The sequence below is a fragment of the Electrophorus electricus genome, chromosome 1 (assembly GCF_013358815.1).
Source record: "Electrophorus electricus isolate fEleEle1 chromosome 1, fEleEle1.pri, whole genome shotgun sequence".
Lineage (NCBI taxonomy): Eukaryota > Metazoa > Chordata > Actinopteri > Gymnotiformes > Gymnotidae > Electrophorus > Electrophorus electricus.
Genome location: NC_049535.1, coordinates 31,558,897 through 31,581,408, shown reverse-complemented (window position 1 = coordinate 31,581,408; position 22,512 = coordinate 31,558,897). Strand labels below are relative to the sequence as shown.

Genomic DNA, 22,512 nt, shown 5'->3' with positions numbered 1-22,512 from the left:
GTTACACTAACAAGGGTTACACTAAAGGCTTAATGTTACACCCTTGGCTTAAAGTCTATGTGGAATTGAAGTCTTATGGCCCTCTGGTGCGCCGTAGTCTAGTGCATTAGGTAAAAGTGCACATGTGTATTAGCTGTCACCCATTCCCCCATGTCTCTGCTGTCCAGCTGGAACTGAAACCTGATGTCATCCCTTGCGAGCCACCTCCTGCATACACAGAGTGCTCACCCTCTCCATCCCACAGCCTACAGCCAGCCCAGACACACACCCCTGCACAGCTACAGGCTTTTTAGCAGCGTGAGAACACCGTCACCAGACCTCAGAAATGTTGGGCCAGCCAACACCTCACCTACCAGGCTACACAAGGCTGAAAGCAAGACGGACACTGCGGATCCTCATTCAAGACTGGAGTCCGAAACTGTGATTTTTTCTTACCCTAACTCTCAAGTCTGAAAATTTGTAAATAGTGTAAATATGTTTTGTTAACTTTGTGAACTTGTAAGAAATAAAAATGTGACTAACCAAACTTAATGTAGGCTTTGCGTGTTCAATTGTATGAGCAGCACACCATGTAGTCTACTCAAAAAGATACTCCAAAACATTCTGGCTAATCATACTCCACTAAAAAATGTGAATATCTTACTGTCCTTTCTATGCAGTTATAACATCCAGTACTGTTAAATATTGACCTGTATGAAGTGAGTAGCAATTAACCTGTCTGTCCTTCATGCCTGTGAGTTCTGTTTCTCAAAAAGCAGCCTCTCCCCTCCCCCGAGCAGAGATTCATGTCTCCAGCCCAACCTGGCCACTGTGTGGTCCAGCAGGGCTCTCCAGCCTGGGCAGTGTGTGATCCAGCAGGATCACCTGGATACTGTGTGGTTTGTGCCCTTGGCCACCCTGAGACTTGTGCTACGTGTTGTGCGTACAACTTATCTTGCTTGATCTCATGGCTGTGTAATAAGAGAAAGGTTACACTTGTGACCTTCTCCTTAAGCCACAAATTTCCAAATGTAAATATGAACAACAGATTCATGTATGAATCAATGCCAAAAGGTTGTTTTTAAGTAGGTCATTAAAATAAATAAATGTTTTAACAACTAAAAATACTCAATATTCTAATAGGCAGAAATATTTAATTTTATATTAGTGCTAATTTCCATATTCTGAAAACAAACAATAGGTGAGAGCTGGATGATGACACACCGTGTGTGAAACGCAAATATGGTCCTCTGAGGTAAAACGAATAACAGTGTGGTTTTACTGAGGAAAAGATCAAGACAGTGAAATGTTATAAGAGTGCAAAGTACAATATGTGTGACACAGCAGTATGTCACAAAGCATTATGACACATCCTATTAACTTAAACTCACACCCACAGCGATATAGTTTCATCCATAAAAATCACATGTTTCATGCTGTGGCCCTTTTTTATGATGTAATGCGAGACCAGTTTGACCATTTTGTAATATATCAGGACGGTCTGTGTCCTCTTTTCTGCTCTTCTTCTCTTCTCCTTTCCTCTCCAAACCCATTTTTCCTGCACTCATGCACAGTTCGTGGTACCAGTTTACCAGCTGCGACAGCTGGCACTGGTGAGTATTGCGAGAGAGTAAAACACCTGCGGCACCTTTGCGTTGTCTAGCCAGGGCCGGCATCTCTGGTGTCTCTGACAACACTCTGGCCACAACCTCGGCACAGAAGCGAGACAGGTTATGCACCTCTCCGAACATCTGCCCACACGGGACCCCGTGGGGAGAGTTACTGAGAGGTGTGGCGGCAACGATGAGTGGAATCTGAACAGAAACCACAGCGGAGGAATAAAACAACACAATACGACTGACGACAGGAACACAGAGCAGCTGCACATGTTCATCTTCAGATCCCCATAATGAGGTCCTCGTTCATTCGCCTTGGTGTCCTTCCACTTTTTCTGCCAGCTGCGTTTGGCCATGGTTAGCAGTGTCCTACAGGACTTCCCTTATGAAAGTCGAATTATGCTGAATTACTGAGAAAGAAAAGAAAAGAAGGCTAAATATGCATTTTGTGCAATGCAGAGGGAATTTTAGTACAAGCTCTGACTCCAGCACTGAACTGGGGATTGTGGTTGATGAGCGGTTAGAAACAGGCTACCCGGCGTCCGAATGGGACGTCTGATCGCTATCATGGGGACATTCCCAACCACCTCATTACAAGACAGAGCGCTGTACTTCTCCAACCTGAGCAGTCCATTACACACATCGGCATTAAATAAAAAAACTCTCTCTGCCCCCTTGTGGATTTACTAAAAATCGCCGTGAAGTACACAGGGTTTCCAGAGAAACAGGGCATTCAGACAGAGGTCCTTCAGTTCTTCAACTCATTTCTAGAAACTGTGTATACCTCACTGCAATTTTGACTAGCTCCTCATCTTCTACTACAGTACACTGCACTTGCCCACTTAAATTGTATACACACACACGCAATTTATGTATACAATGGGTGTATATAAACACATATTTTTACATAATATATTCTGAGTCATTGTGCTTGTACGTCCAGAAGTTGGTAGAAATGATGCCAGGCTTCTCTTTGGTTCCCTCCAGAGCCACAGACAACAGGAATGACCGCATGCCACGCCAGGCCAGGACCAGTAGAGACCGAATCTCAGGGAACGGACATTTGGCTTTTACTACAGTGTACAATTTGGCATATCCAGAACAGGTATTCCTCACACACTGGCCATGCAAATTCCCTCTTACATAGGTTACTGTCTGAGATAGCCCTCAGCCTTTCACTTGTATCTCTTTGGGTTAGAAAGATGAAATGTGTTGATGAGCATCAGCACGTCCACCTTCTCCTCACCTTTCCTACCTACGACACCTGTCGGAGGTCAGAGGTCAAGGGGGCGAGTCCAAGGCCTCCCACTTCTTTTGTAGCACACTGCAAATACTTACACCTGCAGATAATGAACTTTCTTTATATGGTCACACATTATCTAGGGAGTGTACACAGTGCATGCATCACCCTCGATGGTGAGTAGTACACATCGAACAGGTGCTGCTGTTCCACCAGCACACCGCCCCCTGCCTTCCATATGACCAGGGCAATGTGGAAGGCAAACCTGCTTGCTCCCCTCGCTTGTAATGATGCCACGGGCCCTAGGGGGCGCTAGTACTGAGCAGGACGCAGAGGGCATGAGCTCAAGCACACAGGTATGGTGCCACGGCTGATGAGATGGAGGATCAGAGAGTCTTTGCACCGTAGAGGAGGTCAGCTGAGTCTCACTTAAATTACTTACTTGATGGGATTAAACATTAATCTTGTTTTCGTAATCCTATACCTAACCCTAGCCTGATTTTATCTGGAAGCCAAACACAAACAGTAGCCACATGGCTAATCCTACCAAAAGCATCCAGACACAACAAAGCCTTATCAGCTCAACCACAGTGCAGGAGTCTCTGGGGAACGGCCTCCTCAGGTTCTCCGCCTTCTCTGTCTTGCCTGAGTGGATGTGGCAGGGGCCCTCATCCAGTAGCACTGTGATGAAGTGCTCCTGCAGCTGGACAGGCTGAAGCTGGCCATCTGTGATCTGATCCAGGGCCACTTGCAGCAAAACCCTCTCAATATCAAAGGCTCCCAGTCCAATTCTCTGGCTAGTCCATGCTTTTGTTTTGGTTCAGCTCCAAACCTACCTGCAGAGTGCCGAACAGTTGCTTCAGGTTGCTAAGAAACTGGAAAAAGTTAAACATGAGGACTGGCTGGAGATGCCCAAAGACTCCGGAGAAAATCTCCAATGCAGAGAACGAAAATGTAACACATTTAATTGGCCAAGTCACACCCTTGTCGAACTCGAAACTGTGGTTTTGCAGAGTGGCAGTAGCCTCTCACCTGGTCATGCTACTCCAGAAGCAGGAAGCAGGACTCTTCACCAGCACTGCTGCCACTGACAATTGCCACAGCATCTGGAACCTCCGGGACTTGGTCTTCACAGAAACCTGCCACACACGAACTCGCCATGGAGCCAAGCTGATCTGATTTATCGCTCATTACAGCAGGCATCAGAGGTGTGCATGATGGGCCTTCCTCGTCATGCTTCAGAGTGAATCAAGCGATTTGCATCATTCCTCTGATTGAAAAGATCTTTTTAAATATTTTCATTAGGTTCCCTTTTTGAGGAGGACTGCCTCACTCTGCTCCTCCTCACCCCACCACGCCCCCTCACCTCTGCACTGTACCTTTCAGTGTTTCCAGCACCGTTGACTAAACTCAGCAGCGATTTAATTAGCCTTTGTCAGCTTAAAACGGGTGTATTGAAAGTAGAAAAATCACCAACATCCTGACTCCTAACCTCCAGCTCCATAATGCGCCAAGAACACTCTTATGTTAGGAAAGCTTGGGCGTTTTGTTGTTGAATTAAGATTCAGTCTAAAAGCCCTGATAAGGAATTGCCAAGATATAGCTATCACTGCCACAGGCTTGACTTCCGGGCCTTTTAACAGAGAGCATAGAAAACATAGCTGCATATTGCCCATTTTTACAGGCGCGTGTTACCTGTTGCTGTGAGATAAAACACCAACCTGCTCATGCTGACTGAAGCGTTGATGTTTATACCGCATTCATTACTGATGGCCACATGATCTCAGAGGTTTACACCAAATGCAGACATTAGGTCACTAAAAGCATTTATTCTGCAATAACACAGTTTGAAGTTGCCTCTCTCTCTCTCTGAAAAGCCAGGACCCTGAGATTCTGATTGAGATTCAGCCCGTCTGCAGTCAGTAAGTTTCTCACCTTTCTTTAGCATCTTATCTCTGATCGTGGTCGGTCACCAGCAGTGCGGGAGGCCTAAGAAACCCATTAAGTCACGCTTCTCTTACACAGCACACTCCTGGTGAACAGAGCAGCTCCCAGGAGCAGCCCACAGCACAACAGGCCAAAACCAACATCCACATCATTCTCTGTAGCTGCATGAGAATGGCTGGTGAGCTTTAGAACTGGAATGTAGGCTCTTGATCATTTTTCCAATATTGTCAACTGATAAAAAAAACAAAAAACAGCTAAGATGTATCCTGAAAAGATCAGTATATAGCAGAACTGGGATTACATAAAATATAAACGATGCACTGATTCAAGTGAACTTTCACGCACTGACTACACGCTGCAGTAGCCGCGTGCTCTCAGTTTCCGTCTGTAGATCACAGTCACTTGGAACAACTCGCACCTTTCAGACCACTGTGCACGGAACCGGAGCAGGCCAAGCTGATCAGCAATCAAACGTCCCCTCCTGCTGAACTCATGTTGTGAGCTGTGACCAAACAGCACTGTAAAAGACAACGCGATTTTATTCAAAGACACAATTCACTTCTAGATTTTTATTTGAGAAAATGTCGTTCCCTTTAAACCACACACAGCGATGGCAAGCAGAGCAGGACAAAGATCATCTCTTCTGGCCTATACATTTAATGAACATCAGGTAGAAAAGAAAGGATATCCAAAACAAATCCAATGTTTTTTATTCAAATATCTCCAGTATATGCCCTTAATTAAATAATAGCTGCCACCAATTTAATGCACTCAAACTTCATGAACAATTGTAAACCAGTTTTGTTGTATTTTTAAAGTATGGTTCATAGACGTGTATCATACCAATGAATAGCCATGCCTGCCGTCAGTCGATCAAGCACATAATGAATCTTAGCAGAGGAACGGACGAGTTAAAGCCACCAAGATCCATGCGATGGGTGAACACGTCACGGACAGCGTCACAGCATACGACGTCATGCTCACTGTTGTACGCTACTTACGCGGTCGTTTGGGTGTTTGACGTTAGATCGAGATTTCCTCACATTTAACTTGACATACTGGAAACGTACACTCATTTGAGTTGCTATGTACGATGATTTCATTCTGAAAGCGAGACTATGTGAACGAATAAATGGACCCATTACTAATATGCTCCAAATAAATTATAATAAAACCGCTATACGTGCGTGACATGCATGAAAATCTTTACAAAAGCCACTGGGAGTCCATACAAAATAGAACCTTGTAATAAAAATAGAATTTGGCAGGAAAACGTCGGACCGGCATCTACTGCCTTTGCTGTGGAGATATTGCGGGAAAGTGGTAAGACTTCAAGTCTGCCATTCTACCGCCAGTGATTAGGTCTTAAGAGCGTGTTTCGTTGTCCATCCAAACGTGCAGTTTGGTCCCACTAAAACAGCTGGAGAACAGGACGACTCATAATCTGTGCAGCGAAACATGCTAGACTCAACGATGTATCCCCCAGTATATGCAACTTTACATGCGCTCGAGTTCAGGTTTGCGTAATTTAAACAATATACGATCCTGTTCCTACACATCACTTTGCCGCTCAATAAACACGTGTATCGCAGGATGAGGGCAGAAACTACAGACACACACAAACACACACACACACCACCAGGACCACATTTGAACTTGTGAAAACCCTCGTCTTAAAAATTAAAATACATTTAATTCGACTGTAAATTAACCGAAAATGGGTAAGCTCTGTCGTTCAGGGTTTCACACGTCCTATATGTCTTTTGATGTGTGGTGCTTAAAACACCCAGCTAACAGGCACCCACTGGGGGGCGCCATTCAGCTTCTTCATGGAGGCTTTGAGACTGTGATAGGTCTCATCCAGGTTTTCGTTTACAATGATGAGATCAAAGTAGTGTCCATATGTTCTCTTAAGCCTCGTGCTCTCATCAACTGTCCTCTTCAGCTCAGCATCCTGGAAACAAGGAAGGTCGTACACACTTTGGTGATACGTTTCAGGAGTGGCATGGTTTTCATTTTTGTTGAATGTTTTCTTGAATGGGGAAATTCTCTGTGATTCACTATTTAGTTAGTGTTGCCAAGACGCTGTGGAGTGGAGCTATGTCCTGTGACATGCCAATCTCAACAGTGTTCCTATATTAAAAATGCCAATTGTGGAAAACTACACTACTCGGGAAGAACTGAACATCAAAAACAACCACAGCTAATTTACGGCAAATGCTCTGATCCATAGCAATCCTTATAATTTATCAGTATAAATTTCAGTGTGTGTGTTCTCCGTCGTGATCAAACACCTTGCGGTTATTAGCACCATGCTCGCCAAGGTGACCACCTCACCAAAGCCCATCTCTCAGGCTGGTAAAGCAGGAACAGCAATGTGCTAGCAACTTATGGGTTCAGTTCACAGTGAATTCACACACTGTCTTGCTGATAATCAACCAATTCACTCTAGATAAGAGCTTCTTCCAACTGGCGTAAACGTAAAAGTATCAGGCACAAGTGGAGCCTCTCACCGTGAGCTGCGTGGTGGCTACTCCTGATTCCACGCCTGAGCTGTTCATGGACTTCAGCACTTCGAACTCTGGAGCCTCGATGAACACCACGTAAGGCAGGAACTCCGACGTCCTCAGGACCTTCAGAGCCTAAAACACAGGAGATGCAATTACGCTCTCTCTGCCATCTCATTCAGATGTTCTTCTGTTATAGATTATAGGCCAGAAATATCGTTATGCACAAGATCAGGCTTAATGTCATTCATGAAATAGCCACAACATCTAGCAGCCAGTTCTCCGACGCACAGTGTGGTCGGTGTTCACGGGTGGAGGCTCTGACCTGTGGGTTGACGTCCAGGATGCAGATGCGTCCTGCCTCCACCACCTCGTGAATGGAGTCGATCTTGGTGCCGTAGAGGTTGCCGTCGTACTCGCCGTGCTCCAGGTAGCGGCCTGCCTTGATGTCGCTGTCCATCTTGCTCCTGGACGTGAAGGCATACATCATATTCTCCCTGTCACCTGCCTTGGGCTTCCTAGAGGTATCTGAAGCAGCACAGAGTCAGTGGACCATGAGGCAGTACTAGGGGTAGGCGAATTTATGATTGGTTATCAGTATTGCGGTTAACAGTCACAAAATGATTTTCCCAATATCATATTTTACATACTATTTTACTTAAAACTGTTTACTTCTTTTCCTTCTGTGCCTTTTTAAATATTTTATTTTTGAATACATAAGAAATATAAAAAATATCTAAAACTGTACTCAAGGCATGTCCTATTGCATCCAAACTTCAAAAAAATTAAGTATCATATTTATAAAATGCTTATCTAAAAAAATCTCCAAGAGGGCTGGTTTTTGCACACCTACCCAGAACCCTAGCTAATTGTTACATTAGTGCTAATCATGAGCAATCAGACAGGGGTGTTTCTTCCAATCCGTTGGGGGTGTGAATTATGTAGGAATTATGCAGATAATCACAGCTTCAATTTAACAGAACTGAACAACAACAACAAAAAGACTTTTCTGTAAACAGTTTAGAGTTCATCGTATGCCTGTTTCCTATACAGCACGCCAAATTAAAAACAGAGCTTGTAAGTGTGCAGAAGCTGGAGGCTGACAGGTGCTCACAGGGGATGGTGGTTCCATAGTGCTGAGGATCGGACACTAGCAGCTTGTTCTTCAGACTGCGCCGGCCCACTCCCTGAGCACCAATCAGTACCAGTGTCTTCCTCCGAAACGGAGGCACCCTGGCAACCTCCTCATAGATCAGCAGCTCGTGCCTGTCAAACTCTGAAGGAGCACCAGAGGAGAGAGATAAGGATATAAGAGGAGGGAGTGGGGGAAGACACACACCTCATGCTCATGGAACTCCAAACTAACATTCTCCAACAGAACGACACACTAACACTTTGTTGATGTGCCCTACTTGTGTTTGTGGGGAAGTGCCTAGAATGTTCCTGCCTGTTCACACTTGGTTCACACTTGGCTTGTCAGTTTCTTTTCTAGATTTCTAAAGCTGATACCAATAGAATAATGGTGCTTGGGTCGGTGTGTTCTGTACTTACAGCATGATGTTTACAACTATTTGAGACAGTCTGAATAAAAGGTAAAAATGGTGGGAACACAAACCTGCATTTTTGGTGGTCAAATACATCACTTTCTTCTTCTTCTTGCCTCCAATGCCACTACACAGAGTGCCTGTAACACAGCAGCACCCCCTTCAGATCAGGCAAGCTTACATATTTACACCTGGAAAGGTTGGGCTGCATAATGCTTTTGATGGATTCTTTAACCTTCAGTCCTGTGGCTGAAGTCTGAAAACTGAACATTTATCTAGGGAACAGCAGTAACAGCTGTATAATCTCTTAGAAATAGTTAACAAATCTCTGAATTGGAGTTCAAGGAAAAGAGCACATTGATGCCCTTAGATTATCCCAGTAATGGAGATTCTGGATTAAGACTGGATGATAGAGACTCTAGATTGCCACTGGATCATGGATACTCTATATTAGCAATGGGTAATGAAGACTCTATATTGCTACTAGTAATGGAAACTCTGGATTACCACTGGGTAATGGAGAGTCTAGTTTATCACTGGGTAATGGAGAGTCTAGTTTACCACTGGGTTCACATTACCAACCTGAAGTGACTCAAATCCCATTTTTTGTTTTAGTGTGACACAGATTAGATTTTTGCAGAGCTGTGTGGACACAAATCAAATCTTTTTAAATCAGATTTGAGTCACTTTCCTTATATCAGATTTGTGGTCATGTGACTTTAATGTGAATGGGCAGATCGGATGTCATGTGGCATTTTACCTGTATGCATTTGCTCAGCACTGTCATCGTCAGTAGCAGAACAAAGCAAACAGCAAATGCTACTTTCTGGCTTTTTGCCTTCTCTCTCTCTCTCTCTCTCTCTCTCTCTCTCTCTCTCTCTCTCTCTCTCTCTCTCTCTCTCTCTCTCTCTCTATATATATATATATATATATATATATATATATATATATATATATATATATATATATATATATATATATATATATATATATATATATATATATAAATATTTATATATATTTTTGTAAACATATATATATAAAAATGCTCAGTGGTACCTGCAGGTGGAAGCTCCACATCTCTCTTCACAAACGCTTTCCTCTTTTCCTCTAACAGCTGACTGGGGATGAGTCCAGCGCTACCACCTTCAACCCTCTGAGCCTGCAGACACACACAGACACACATACCAGAGTCAACACACCCTTCATGCCCTTGACTGGGCACCCAAAACCCTGAGCTTTGCGGCGCGTTTCAGAGTAAGAGTTCGAAACCACCAGTGTGTGGTCATGGTGGCCTGCTGCCGGCCTGCCGTACCTGCCACCAGTTGACGTCCTCCTGGTTGACGATCTGCAAAATGTCTCCTGCACAGAAGCGGAGGCCAGCCTCTTTGCAGGGAATGAGGTTGTCACTGACCGGGTCATAGTCAAAGTGGCACTTCACGAAGACCTAGGCATGCAGATGACACGGCATTAACCAAAGCTCAAAAACATCAGCACACAACACGCACATTGATTTCTTGTAACGGATCTGCTGGCCTGAGTGCCGATGGGCGTGGAGCAGGACGCACAGACTCCCTCGATGAGGTGACATTTATTAACAAAAGACATGAACGACAGTGGCACTCATATACAACATGAACGAAAGACACGACTCAAACACGTAACAAAAATATAGACTCTCATAACACTGAACGAAGATTACATATGCATTTTACATTTGACAGCAGCCTAACAATGACCAATGGTGAGGCACGCGCTGACGTGGGTTTAAATAGACACACACAAACACGTAACCCCGTACAGGTGCGTGCCTTCACGGGGGTGTGGTTACAAACATGGGTGAACCCCCCTGCACGCGGCAGGCCGTACCACGTGACTCTTGGGGGGGGAGCGTCCCGTGACATTTCTCATATGTCTGTCTTAAAAACGTATTGTGATATTTTGTGATATTTCGCTTGTATCAGAGTTAGTGTAGATGTACTGTAGATGTACTGTAACATATATATATATATATATACAGAAAATTCTGAATGAAAGAATATTGGTGAATGTAGCATGTACTCTTATGTCACTTGTAGGAGCCATTTCAGCCCATTATATCTTTTACTTTCACCAGAAGATGTTAGAAAACATGACTGGATAAATCTACGTATCCTAAATGTGGAATGGCTGGGTCTGTTGTCAGAGATAGAGCCCCAGCTGTACCGGAGAACTGGAGGCTAACCACATGGGCATGCAGCCACTGACGTATGCAGTGGTCACTGGGGTCACGCACGACAGAGTGAGGCTTCTCCCAGGCTACTCTCCACCAGGAGCGCAACAACTGGGCCATCTCCATGACAACCATGTAGGCATAACAATGGTAAAGCAGCTATACGCTGCTACGAGCACCATTATGGATTTCCAATTCAAAAGTGTCTTCACTGAAGAGTCTCCTTGAACAGAATGCTCTGCACCTCACACTTCCAGGAGACATGTACAGTTCCAGACTGAAAATGAGTTATTGTCTGCACAGCCTGGTGTTGTTTGGCTTGATGTAGTTACATGATTGGAGTTCTTCACCCAGTGACTATTAATCTGTGAACGTTCCCGTGTGAATGAAGCCAGGAGAAGGTTGCACATTGACAGTCATCAGCAAGTGAAATCCCTAATTTCTCCCTTCAAAGACTATCACCACTATTGCATTGGAAGTGACTTCTGTATATGATTGCACATAATTTAGCCTGTTTATTTAGCTAGGACTTTGACATTATGTGACCTAAAAATATCTATACTTATGACCATTCACAATACATGACAGGTAAGTGTTCTACAATGGTATCAAAACAACGCGGCATCCCTAGTCCACTAACTCCCAAGCATTGCAGATCTTAAGACAACAAAATATTAGTTGCCAACATTAAAAATAATGTCATGTGTGGTGTGACTACATGTCATTGTCTATATGTCACTGTTATATTACAGACAGAGGTGGGTAACGCACTACATTTACTCTGTTACATTTAATTAAGTAACTTTTTGAACAAATTGCACTTTTAAGAGTTGTTTTAAAAGAGGGCAATTTATACTCTTAGTGGAGTACATTTGCGAAGTCAAAAATGTACTTTTACTCTATTCGTCAACATTCCTGTCAAGTAAGGGAGGGTTAGAGAAATCCCTAAAGATGATGAACAAGCAGCACTGTAAATTAGACAACTGCGCAGTAGACTTAAGGTACAAACTAGCACATTTTCCAATGTGAACCTCAAATTTTATGAAAAGTAGCTCGCAAAATATCCTTTCTTCTAAGGCTCATGTGTGTATAAAAGTGTGATGCGATCTCAATGATGTTCTAAGAAAAAATGGTCAGCTAGGCAATGTTGGATATCTAACTAGCTTACTTACCATATAATGAAAGCTTACATTTACAGGCATTTAGCTGACGTTTTTATCCAAAGCATCTTCCAATTATGATTGAACACAACTTTAGCAATTGAGAGTTAAGGGCCTTGAACCAGCAACCTTCTAATTACTAGTTAAGTACCTGAGCCACCACTGCCCAGTTAAGATGTAAGTGACCTTGGGCAGCAGCTCTGAATATTCCTCGAAACTACTAATCACAAAGTGATCATTTACTCTAATGTGGTCTTTGCGACTTATGTGACTTATGCACAATATTTTTGCCAATATGAAAAACCTCATGTATCTTAAACATAACACATGGACTAGTTTAAGTAGGACAAAGAACCAGAGCAAAGAAAATTTGTTGTTTATAAAGTATTTTTGCACGCTGAATCCAAATGTTTTCATAATATCTCTATCAACCATAGGGTTGTTTTTTTTGTTTCATTATATCTACATCTGCATTTATGGCATTTAGCAGATGTGATCTATCAAAATGCTTTTAGATGTCTACTTAGATAGGACATATAGTTTGCAACCCATTATACTCACTTGCAGTTATGTAGGCTATAACAGGCCTATGGAAAATCGGTAACAAAATGTCCCTCTATGTTGGCAGACTATTACTGGACATATTTTAAGTGTAATAACAGCCTTATTTATGAATAAGTAATATATACTTGTAAAATAGACATAAAACCACACCTAAGAGGAACACCTTTAAAACAGATTTGATTTGAATAAAAAAAGAACTACGAGGACCACATTTTTTAGTTTGTGGGATATATATATATCTTCCTATTCCTATCAAGTAACTCGCTACACACCACTCATTATTTTAACTTTCTTATTTGTAATAATTTAAATGAATACCTTTATTTCTACTTGAGTAATTAGTATTCAAACATAACAGTACTTTTACTTGAGTACAGTTTTTGACCACTATACCCACCTCTGATTACAGATAGACACCCTAGTATGAAAGAAATTGGGACTTCCATTTATAATATAGCAATGACACAGAGTAAACTGTAGCAACAGCAGACGATTAAAGGATTATCAAAAAAGAATTCCAAACTGGGAATACTGCCTAACGGCAGAGTGTGTGGTACTTGTCTGGGAGGCTGGGGCTCCTGGTAGCTGGGGAGAACTTTAAGCACCACGCTTCCACTGGCCTCCTGCAGCACGTCCTGCAGCGCCCGCGGATCGTCGCCAACATCTTTGCCGTTCACCTCCTTTATGATGTCGCCCACGTGGAGGAGGCCTTGCTGGTCAATCATCCCACCATGCAGGATACGGGCGATCACTAGCTCTCCGTTCTCCACCCGGAAGGTGATGCCCTGACAAGGAGCGCACACGGCCCATCACCCTGTGCCTCACGGTGCCACCTACTGCAGGCACCGAGAATCACCCAAAACCTACAATGAACTACAAAACTGTGCTGTTTATAAAGTATGGTAACATTTAAGCTTATGTTTTGGGGGGTTGTTTTCTGCTTACTTCATAAATCCTTAAATTCTTTAGATAGTTAGCCTAGAATAACCAGGAGCCTACATTATATCAAAGTCATTGGATGTTAGGTAGGCTACTGGCAGGAGTTCACATCATCTATTTGAGTTGTTGGTCAAGGACAAATGCAAACATGTGGACATGCAGATGGGTGCACTCTGACGGTCCTACCAGGTGCTCTCCGGCCACTTTGCGGATGCCCACCATGCGTACAGCATCTGCGGGGACAGGCGGGAGAGCGACTGTGGCCTCCCTAAAAGCCCCTGGGCTAGGAGGCGGAGTCTCACACGTCCGAGAAGCCACAGAGTCATGGGTCTTCAGAAGAGACTGTGAACCAATCATCACATGTCTAACAACGGTACACCAATGAACATAATAACAATAAATTTTTACCCGCGATGAATGATAGAGGTGAAATAACACCATAACATAATATAACTTGGATGTTAGGGTTGCGTGACCAAGGGTTCGTCTCTGGAATTGGGGCTGCTTGTGCAGTCTAGGGCTCGTACCTGGAAGTGGGGCTGGTTAAGGATGCGCGAAAGCTCAGCAGCTGTGTTGCTGCGGTGGGTGATCGGACTCAGCTCCCGCAGGATGTCCTGCACCAGCTCCAAATTATTATCCCTCACCGCCTCGAGCCGAGGCTCCTCTGGGCTCTCGGCACTCTGGCACAAAGCACACACGCACAGTACGGTGTCTTCAAAAACAAACATTCTCCAACAAACAAACATTCTCCCACAACGTTCTGCCTCAACATTCTCCAACATTCTACTATCATTCTCCAAAATTGTAAAGCTTGCAGTTGGCTTTTAGAATGTTCCAGAAAAAGCTACCTATAAAAAAAAATTGCTGTCTTGGCTGCCTTAAAATTTTTAAAGAATTGAGTTACTTTAACATCTCCCGCTTTGTGTCCTGTACTGTCAGGTAGGCTCCAGCCCCCAACAACCCTGAATTGGTCTAAACGGTTTCGAAGATGAATGAATGAATTAGTTAACATCAACAGACTGTTGTTCTGTAACTCATGATATTTAATTAACTCAAAAATTTAAATTGGACCTGTGTGTGTGTGTGTGTGTGTGTGTGTGTGTGTGTGTGTGTGTGTGTGTGTGTGTGTGTATGTGTGTGTGTGTGTGTGAGTGTGTGTGTGTGTGTGTGTGTGTGTGTATGTGTGTGTGTGTGTGTTTTAGCAGCCTCACCACTGGACTTTCCATGATGCCCTTGAGGAAGATTAGATCGAGATCATTCGCTGTGGTGGAGCTGGTGCTATCGCTCAGTGTGTCCAGAACCTGTGAAGCAGCTAGAGAGAGAGAGAGAGAGTGACAGAAGAGAGAGATAATAAAAGAACGATTAAGAAAGTGTGAGAGAAAGAACGAGAGTGAAAAAGTGAGTGTGATAGAGAAAGAGAGTTAAAGAGCAAGAGGGAGTAAGAAAAGGGAGAAAGATGGTTAAAGAAGCAGAGATAAGGAGGCAGAGTGACACATTTACTTTTCAACTGTCTCAGTTTGCTCTGAATTAACAGCTAACATTCAAGCATTACATCCCAGGCCATAAGACACAGTACAAGACCAAGCAAATCAAACCCTTTCACTAAGCATCATTAATAACTCCTCACTTCATTATTTCATATTAGCTCCTTTTTGTTTATATATGAGATTCCTTCATTCTCTTTAGCACAGCAGGGGCAAAACATTCGTCCCTGTAAAAGGCTTAATGAAGGAATCTTTCAGTGACTACACACCTCAGGCTTTATGGATTGCATTCATGGGCTCATGGTCCTTTTGACACAGATGCAAGTGGACAAAATCAATTTCTTCCTCTAAAGAAAGGCATTACAAGATTGGCTTGGGGGGCATATGCACTCTGGCACTTGTACAGCTGTTATAGAGAAATAATAAATTTTGTGTGTTAATGGAAAGCAGTTCAATCTAAAACTGGTGCAGGATTTAATCTTTGTCTAGATCTTGCAATACCACGTCAAAGGTTTTCACCAAAGGTAACAAAGCACAGAGGGATACCAGGACCTTGAATCACAGAACTCAAAGCGCAGAGGGGTATTAAGGGTGTTTTCACACCTGCTCTTTTTAGTCCAGTTAAATCAGACTCTGGTTCATTTTCATCATTGGTATGATTCCTTTGGGCAGGTATGATACAGTAATCGTACTCTCATGTAGACCAAAACAACTGAACAAGACCCTTGAGAGGAGGTGGTCTTGGGCCCGAACGACTCTGGAGTGGTTTGTTTGTGGTCAGAACGTGATCTGACCTTGATATGACCCATCTATCAGGTGTACTCCACAAGTTTGAGCTTAATGGCTCCCATAGCCAGGTGCAGCCTGGTATGTTGCCCAAATAATTACAAGAGATATGAACAAATGCCATCTCTGCTGCTGCAAAATATGTATTAGTGCAGAACAACGGACCTTCTTCCTGTATCTAGTTTCTTGCTCCTGCCCCATTGGAGAGAAGGTACTCATGGGGTTTATTGTGAAGCATTTTGGTACGCTTGGATTTATCTCTGTGTAAAAACCAACCAAACCGAGGGGGAAACGCGGACCAGAGCGACTCACCAGGCTCAGTGCTAGTAGCGGCCACAGGCATGATGGCTCGATCCCAGAGCTAGAGAGAGAGAGAGAGAGCGAGAGAGAGAGAGAGAGAGAGAGAGAGAGAGAGAGAGAAATCATACATTTTCCACTTGACTGAAATATCAGCACTTTGTCTATTAGTACGAGAAGCAACTTCAGACGGAAATGGAAAGAATGCATGTATTACATGTCCTTATTCTGATGGTAAAAGATGATTTTGCCATTGTGGCTGGTTTCCAAAAGAGCCAGTATATTCTCACCGAGGTTGAGGTCAGGCTTAGGAAGTGTTAGCTTTAGTTCATAGCATTAGTTTGCTGCAGTAATACACAAAGTTAATCTAAAAATCCCAGAGGTGGGAAGAAACAAATGATATATACTTTATTACTGTACTTAAGCACATTTTAAAAATATCTGTACTTGCGTATTCATATTTTTACTTCTACTCACTGCATTTCATAATAAAGGTTCTCTCCTCGCTACGCTTTAAGATTCGTTATTCAGTTTTTTGTTATGGTTTCCAAGGCGCAAGAGTCATGTGGTTTCATTCTCCTTTCAGTTTCAAATGGATGTGAAACAAGAATGAGGACGTATGATCCTTTGAGATATATCTCTGCACATTTGTACTGCTCACCTGTGACTGGCTATCCGATTTTTATCATGCAATAAAAAAATAACAGTAATAACTGATAATATGTCATTTGTTTTATTTTTGCAGATACAGGTCTAGTATTATGTATGTGCAATGTCTAATTAACAAGTAATACTCTAAAAAATAATTTACAAATGCTTTTTAAAGAAGCACTTTTAGTTTTTCATTTTAAGTATATCTAAGAGCATGTACATATTTACTTTTACTTAAATCAGTCCATATGCTTCAACCTTTACCAGAGTATTTTACTGGAATATTTGTACTTTTACTCAAGTAAGAGAATCATGTTCCTCTGCCCCTCTGATCCCCCCCAGACAGTACTGCAATGCTCCATGTGTGAATACACAGCTTGCCAGATGCTCAGATGCAGAACCACACATGACTCCTTTAACACAGAGAGGACAGAGATGACACAAGTACACCTTTAACACAGAGTGGACAGAGATGACTCAAGTACACCTTTAACACAGAGTGGACAGAGATGACTCAAGTACACCTTTAACACAGAGTGGACAGAGATGACTCAAGTACACCTTTAACACAGAGTGGACAGAGATGACTCAGGCACAGCTTTAACACAGAGTGGACAGAGATGACTCAGGCACAGCTTTAACACAGAGTGGACAGAGATGACTCAAGTACACCTTTAACACAGAGTGGACAGAGATGACTCAAGTACACCTTTAACACAGAGTGGACAGAGATGACTCAGGCACAGCTTTAACACAGAGTGGACAGAGATGACTCAAGTACACCTTTAACACAGAGAGGACAGAGATGACTCAAGTACACCTTTAACACAGAGTGGACAGAGATGACTCAAGTACACCTTTAACACAGAGTGGACAGAGATGACTCAAGTACACCTTTAACACAGAGAGGACAGAGATGACTCAAGTACACCTTTAACACAGAGTGGACAGAGATGACTCAGGCACAGCTTTAACACAGAGTGGACAGAGATGACTCAAGTACACCTTTAACACAGAGAGGACAGAGATGACTCAAGTACACCTTTAACACAGAGTGGACAGAGATGACTCAAGTACACCTTTAACACAGAGTGGACAGAGATGACTCAAGTACACCTTTAACACAGAGAGGACAGAGATGACTCAAGTACACCTTTAACACAGAGTGGACAGAGATGACTCAAGTACACCTTTAACACAGAGTGGACAGAGATGACTCAAGTACACCTTTAACACAGAGTGGACAGAGATGACTCAAGTACACCTTTAACACAGAGTGGACAGAGATGACTCAGGCACAGCTTTAACACAGAGTGGACAGAGATGACTCAAGTACACCTTTAACACAGAGAGGACAGAGATGACTCAAGTACACCTTTAACACAGAGTGGACAGAGATGACTCAAGTACACCTTTAACACAGAGTGGACAGAGATGACTCAAGTACACCTTTAACACAGAGAGGACAGAGATGACTCAAGTACACCTTTAACACAGAGTGGACAGAGATGACTCAGGCACAGCTTTAACACAGAGTGGACAGAGATGACTCAAGTACACCTTTAACACAGAGAGGACAGAGATGACTCAAGTACACCTTTAACACAGAGTGGACAGAGATGACTCAAGTACACCTTTAACACAGAGTGGACAGAGATGACTCAAGTACACCTTTAACACAGAGAGGACAGAGATGACTCAAGTACACCTTTAACACAGAGTGGACAGAGATGACTCAAGTACACCTTTAACACAGAGTGGACAGAGATGACTCAAGTACACCTTTAACACAGAGTGAACAAAGATGACTCAGGCACAGCTTTATGAGCTACTAGCCCTGACTGTTACAGCACCTGCATAAACTGGAGATGTTAGCTGTTTTCATTTTTTTCCAAAGGTGGACATAAGCCTTCTTCACAAAAGTGAACGTTAGCTTTTCTTTTTTAAAACAAGACACATTATCCATTTTTTCCTTCTGTTCTCTTTATACTTATGGCATTACCATTGTAACTTGATGTGTACAGAGAAGCTCTTGTGGAAAGGAATAGAAGCTTTAATGCAAAGATCTCTGTATTAGAAAAGTACAAGCAGATAGCCAAAAATGGGGGGGTCAGAGATATAGTCCAGAAACACAATCCAAAATGCCCAAAATGACAGGGCAAAAATAAAAACAGGCAAATAAATCTAAAAGGAAATCCAAAAATAGTAACCAGAAGTCAACAAACACAGAGAGAGAATGGTAAATGAGCACTGGGCATGCACTAGAATAAACTATAGCAATACTTCACAATCACTGAGTCTTTATAGGATGGAATAATGAGGAACAGATGAGTCTGATTAATATTCTGGGGAAGATGATCTACTGACAAGGTGGGTGCTCTCCTGGGAATTCTGGGATATTGAGTCATGATCTGTAGTTCTCTGTTGAGCATGACAAACCTACATCAAAGATGCTGAATGTCAACATTTTAAAGTACAAAATGTACCTTAAGTACATCTAAGAGTACATTTATGTCCATAATGTGCAGGCACTAAAACAAACCCACTGGATGAGGGACCCTATTTTGCAATGAAAAAATCTCACAGGGGTTCATCTGTGGAGTAAGTCTGGAGAGAGACATGTGACTGTACCCTGCTGCAGGTCTGCTGTGAAGCTAAAGTAAAGATATTTCTGTCTTCTGAACTGAGCCTTAATGGGGGTTGGGGTGGGGAGACACTTCTGGCTTGTACATATTTATATTCAAAACACTCATACATATTCATAAGTGTGAGTCATTGGAACTGAAAGGATGGACCTGACTAGGGGTTGGGTTTCTCAATGTGCATGTACACATATCTAACATATATGAAAATCTCAATAACATTACAGTCACAATAAACCCTCTTAAATTCAGAAGTCAGATTCAAATACAGGAATTCAGTATCTCATCACAGCATCACTCATTTTTAACACAGAACAATGTAAATGCATTTATTTTGGGAGATCAAAGCCACTCATAAACTCGACCAGTAGAGGTAGAGAGTGCCGACAGCTTTTTACACTGTACAGTTTTACCATCTCACATATGAATGCATAAAATTATACACTAAATTCACTGCATAGCTCCAAGCATCACAAGTATAAAGACACAAAATGTGTAGAAAACTGATGTCCTCACAAAGCACCTCACGATTCAAACTCTTGAGAATCTGACACTGATGAGCACGTCAAAGGCATTTTTTGAACAGACAGCATTCTTCACAGTGTATTTATAACCAATAACAAAATGAGTATTTCTAGAGTTCCCAGTGTTGTGCTGCCATTTAGCAACGGATGAATTGCAGGGACCTCCACATCACCTCCACGGACTGCCTTTGCTGACAGTGCAGCTGAGCCCTGAGGGACGACCAAACACACTGGGTTCAGGTAGTGTAGAAACCATGATAAAGGTAGGCGCAGAAGTGGAACACAACAGTTCTGAACCTTTGGTGTGGCCTATGAATACAGCACATGATTGGCAAGGCCTTGAACTTAACACACTGGGCAACAAACTGCAAACCTTTTTTTGTTTGTTTGTTTCACAGTCCAAAATAGGTGGACCTTATAGTACTTTTAATTCTGAATTCTAATCTATTTTAGAATTTTTCTATCAGGCGTTGTTTTTAAGTGGCAGGACAATTAAGTTGTCCTCCAACAGAAAAGTGGAAGGTTGGCACTGAAGAACTTCTCTAGTGTTTAGGCTTCATTGCCAAGTGGACTCACTCCAACCAGAAGTGGCTGAAAGCTCCATAGCTAAGTGGAATCCCCAGGGAGAGCCATGGAGGGGGTCTCGAACCCTCCACCCTCAGTCCACACACCCTGAGCAGTAGAACAGTAGCCCTGCTAGCAGGATCCAGCACCCACATACTGAATGCTCTTTCCTCATCACAGTCCCTGTGCACCATCTGGTCCCATGGCCACACCCCATCTGTCCCCCGTGCAAACACACACACACACACACACACACACACACACACACACACACACACACACACACACACACAAAGGCCTCCTCTGCACAATGACAGACCATTGTTCCATTATAATTAGAGCTGTTCCATTATAATTAGACAGACCATTATAATACGAGTTTTGTTCTATTGTGTGCATTCAGTGAGCACCAGCAGCGAAGCTCAAGCCTTTAAGACTCACGCTCAGACTGAAGTGGAACTAAGTGGTAAAAGTCCTGTTTTTTTAACGTATTTATTTTTATTTTTCAGCGAATCATCTTGTTGCACAGGTAGGAATAAAAGTATCACGGGACATCAGTAACTCACAAAGAACCAATCAGATTCTGTTCAGCCTGCGTCAGTCACCGTTAGAATCTGAAAGGCTGAAAGGCGTCTAGACGTTAACTGCGTAGCTCTATTCTCCTTAGGCACGGCCTGACGAGCATGGGCGCCAGTGTGAACTAGATGCAGTCCTCTAGGCTATATCATAACAGCTCTGGTGATTTATACTAAAACTACACAAACTGCGAAGAGTGGAGAGCTCTACTCGGCGGAACCGTAGATCCCCTTAAAATAATAATTATTTGTATAATAATAATTATAATATTAAAATAGGAATTAATCACTAGCATCAATCATGCGCGATTATTTTTGCTAGTGTACCGACTGATGTCTGCGAAGTTTTCAGTCTTTCTCATCTCCTGTCTTGTTTTGTTCTGCTTCTGTCTTTCTGTAAGTAAGCACGAAGCTGGTAAGGATGATAACACCCATAAACAGCATAAGACGCGAGAAATCGCCACAAGATCATACGGACAGTGCTCCATTTTACGTGGGATACAAAAGTGTCATATGTGTGTGAGCCCACACACAACATGGACGGACGCGTGTGTCGGCAATAGGCAACACCATTGATACGAATCCGCATTCTGAAGAAATGAATGCATATACGACGGGATTTTACTACGAGTGAAGAAACATGCAACAAAGGAAAGCCAAAACTCGGCAAATCAAAACACATTTAATGCACAATAGCCAGAAATTAGGGGGTCATGTCATGAGAATAACAGTACCACGGCAATAAACACAATGCAATAGGATAAGAGAAGCGTGTCGGAAAAACCAAAACATACGCAGCAGTATACGGAATAAAACTAACCTCGCTTGTATCGGTGGTCGCGTCGATGTGCAGCCTTGTTGATACAGGTAACCTGAACCGCTACCAAGCGTCAAATCACGCCTTTCGCTGCGCAGCTCAAAAGGAGCCTTTACGTTGTCTGCTAGGTGGGACCTGCCGGCTTCATGCAACCGAATACGCTTCACAACCGTGAGCACCGCGCGTCGAGTCTGTTGGAGTCTGGGCTTTAAGCATCGGTTTGAATATACGCTACATAGATAGGATATGCAAATGTTAATCAATACACAAATAACAGCTGTCAACAAGCATATTTGTAACGCTAAAGTTCAATATTACAATGTGTAAATTGTTTTGGAGCGTAAAAAACACGGAACAATATAGCGGAATATAATACAAAAAAAATAACCGCGTGTGCTTAGCTATATCTCTCAATTACAGTTTCCAGTAAACTGAGAACAAAACTAGGAACAGTTGTGTCACGG

General features: G+C 42.8%; 1 protein-coding gene across 1 annotated transcript; it reads right to left on the bottom strand.

Annotated features, from left to right (window-relative positions):
- Positions 1 to 5,331: 5,331 nt before the first annotated feature.
- mpp2a (membrane protein, palmitoylated 2a (MAGUK p55 subfamily member 2)) lies at positions 5,332 to 22,259 on the bottom strand. The gene is made up of 13 exons (XM_027017843.2): positions 22,052 to 22,259; positions 16,291 to 16,339; positions 14,920 to 15,020; positions 14,236 to 14,388; positions 13,895 to 14,050; positions 13,327 to 13,554; positions 10,149 to 10,280; positions 9,893 to 9,995; positions 8,905 to 8,973; positions 8,404 to 8,565; positions 7,615 to 7,817; positions 7,296 to 7,424; positions 5,332 to 6,736 (listed from the first exon to the last, which is right to left on the bottom strand). The coding sequence occupies exons 2-13, from the start codon at positions 16,319 to 16,321 to the stop codon at positions 6,560 to 6,562; spliced, it is 1,644 nt and encodes a 547-aa protein (XP_026873644.2). The 5' UTR covers positions 16,322 to 16,339; positions 22,052 to 22,259; the 3' UTR covers positions 5,332 to 6,559.
- Between the last annotated feature and the right edge of the window lie 253 nt (positions 22,260 to 22,512).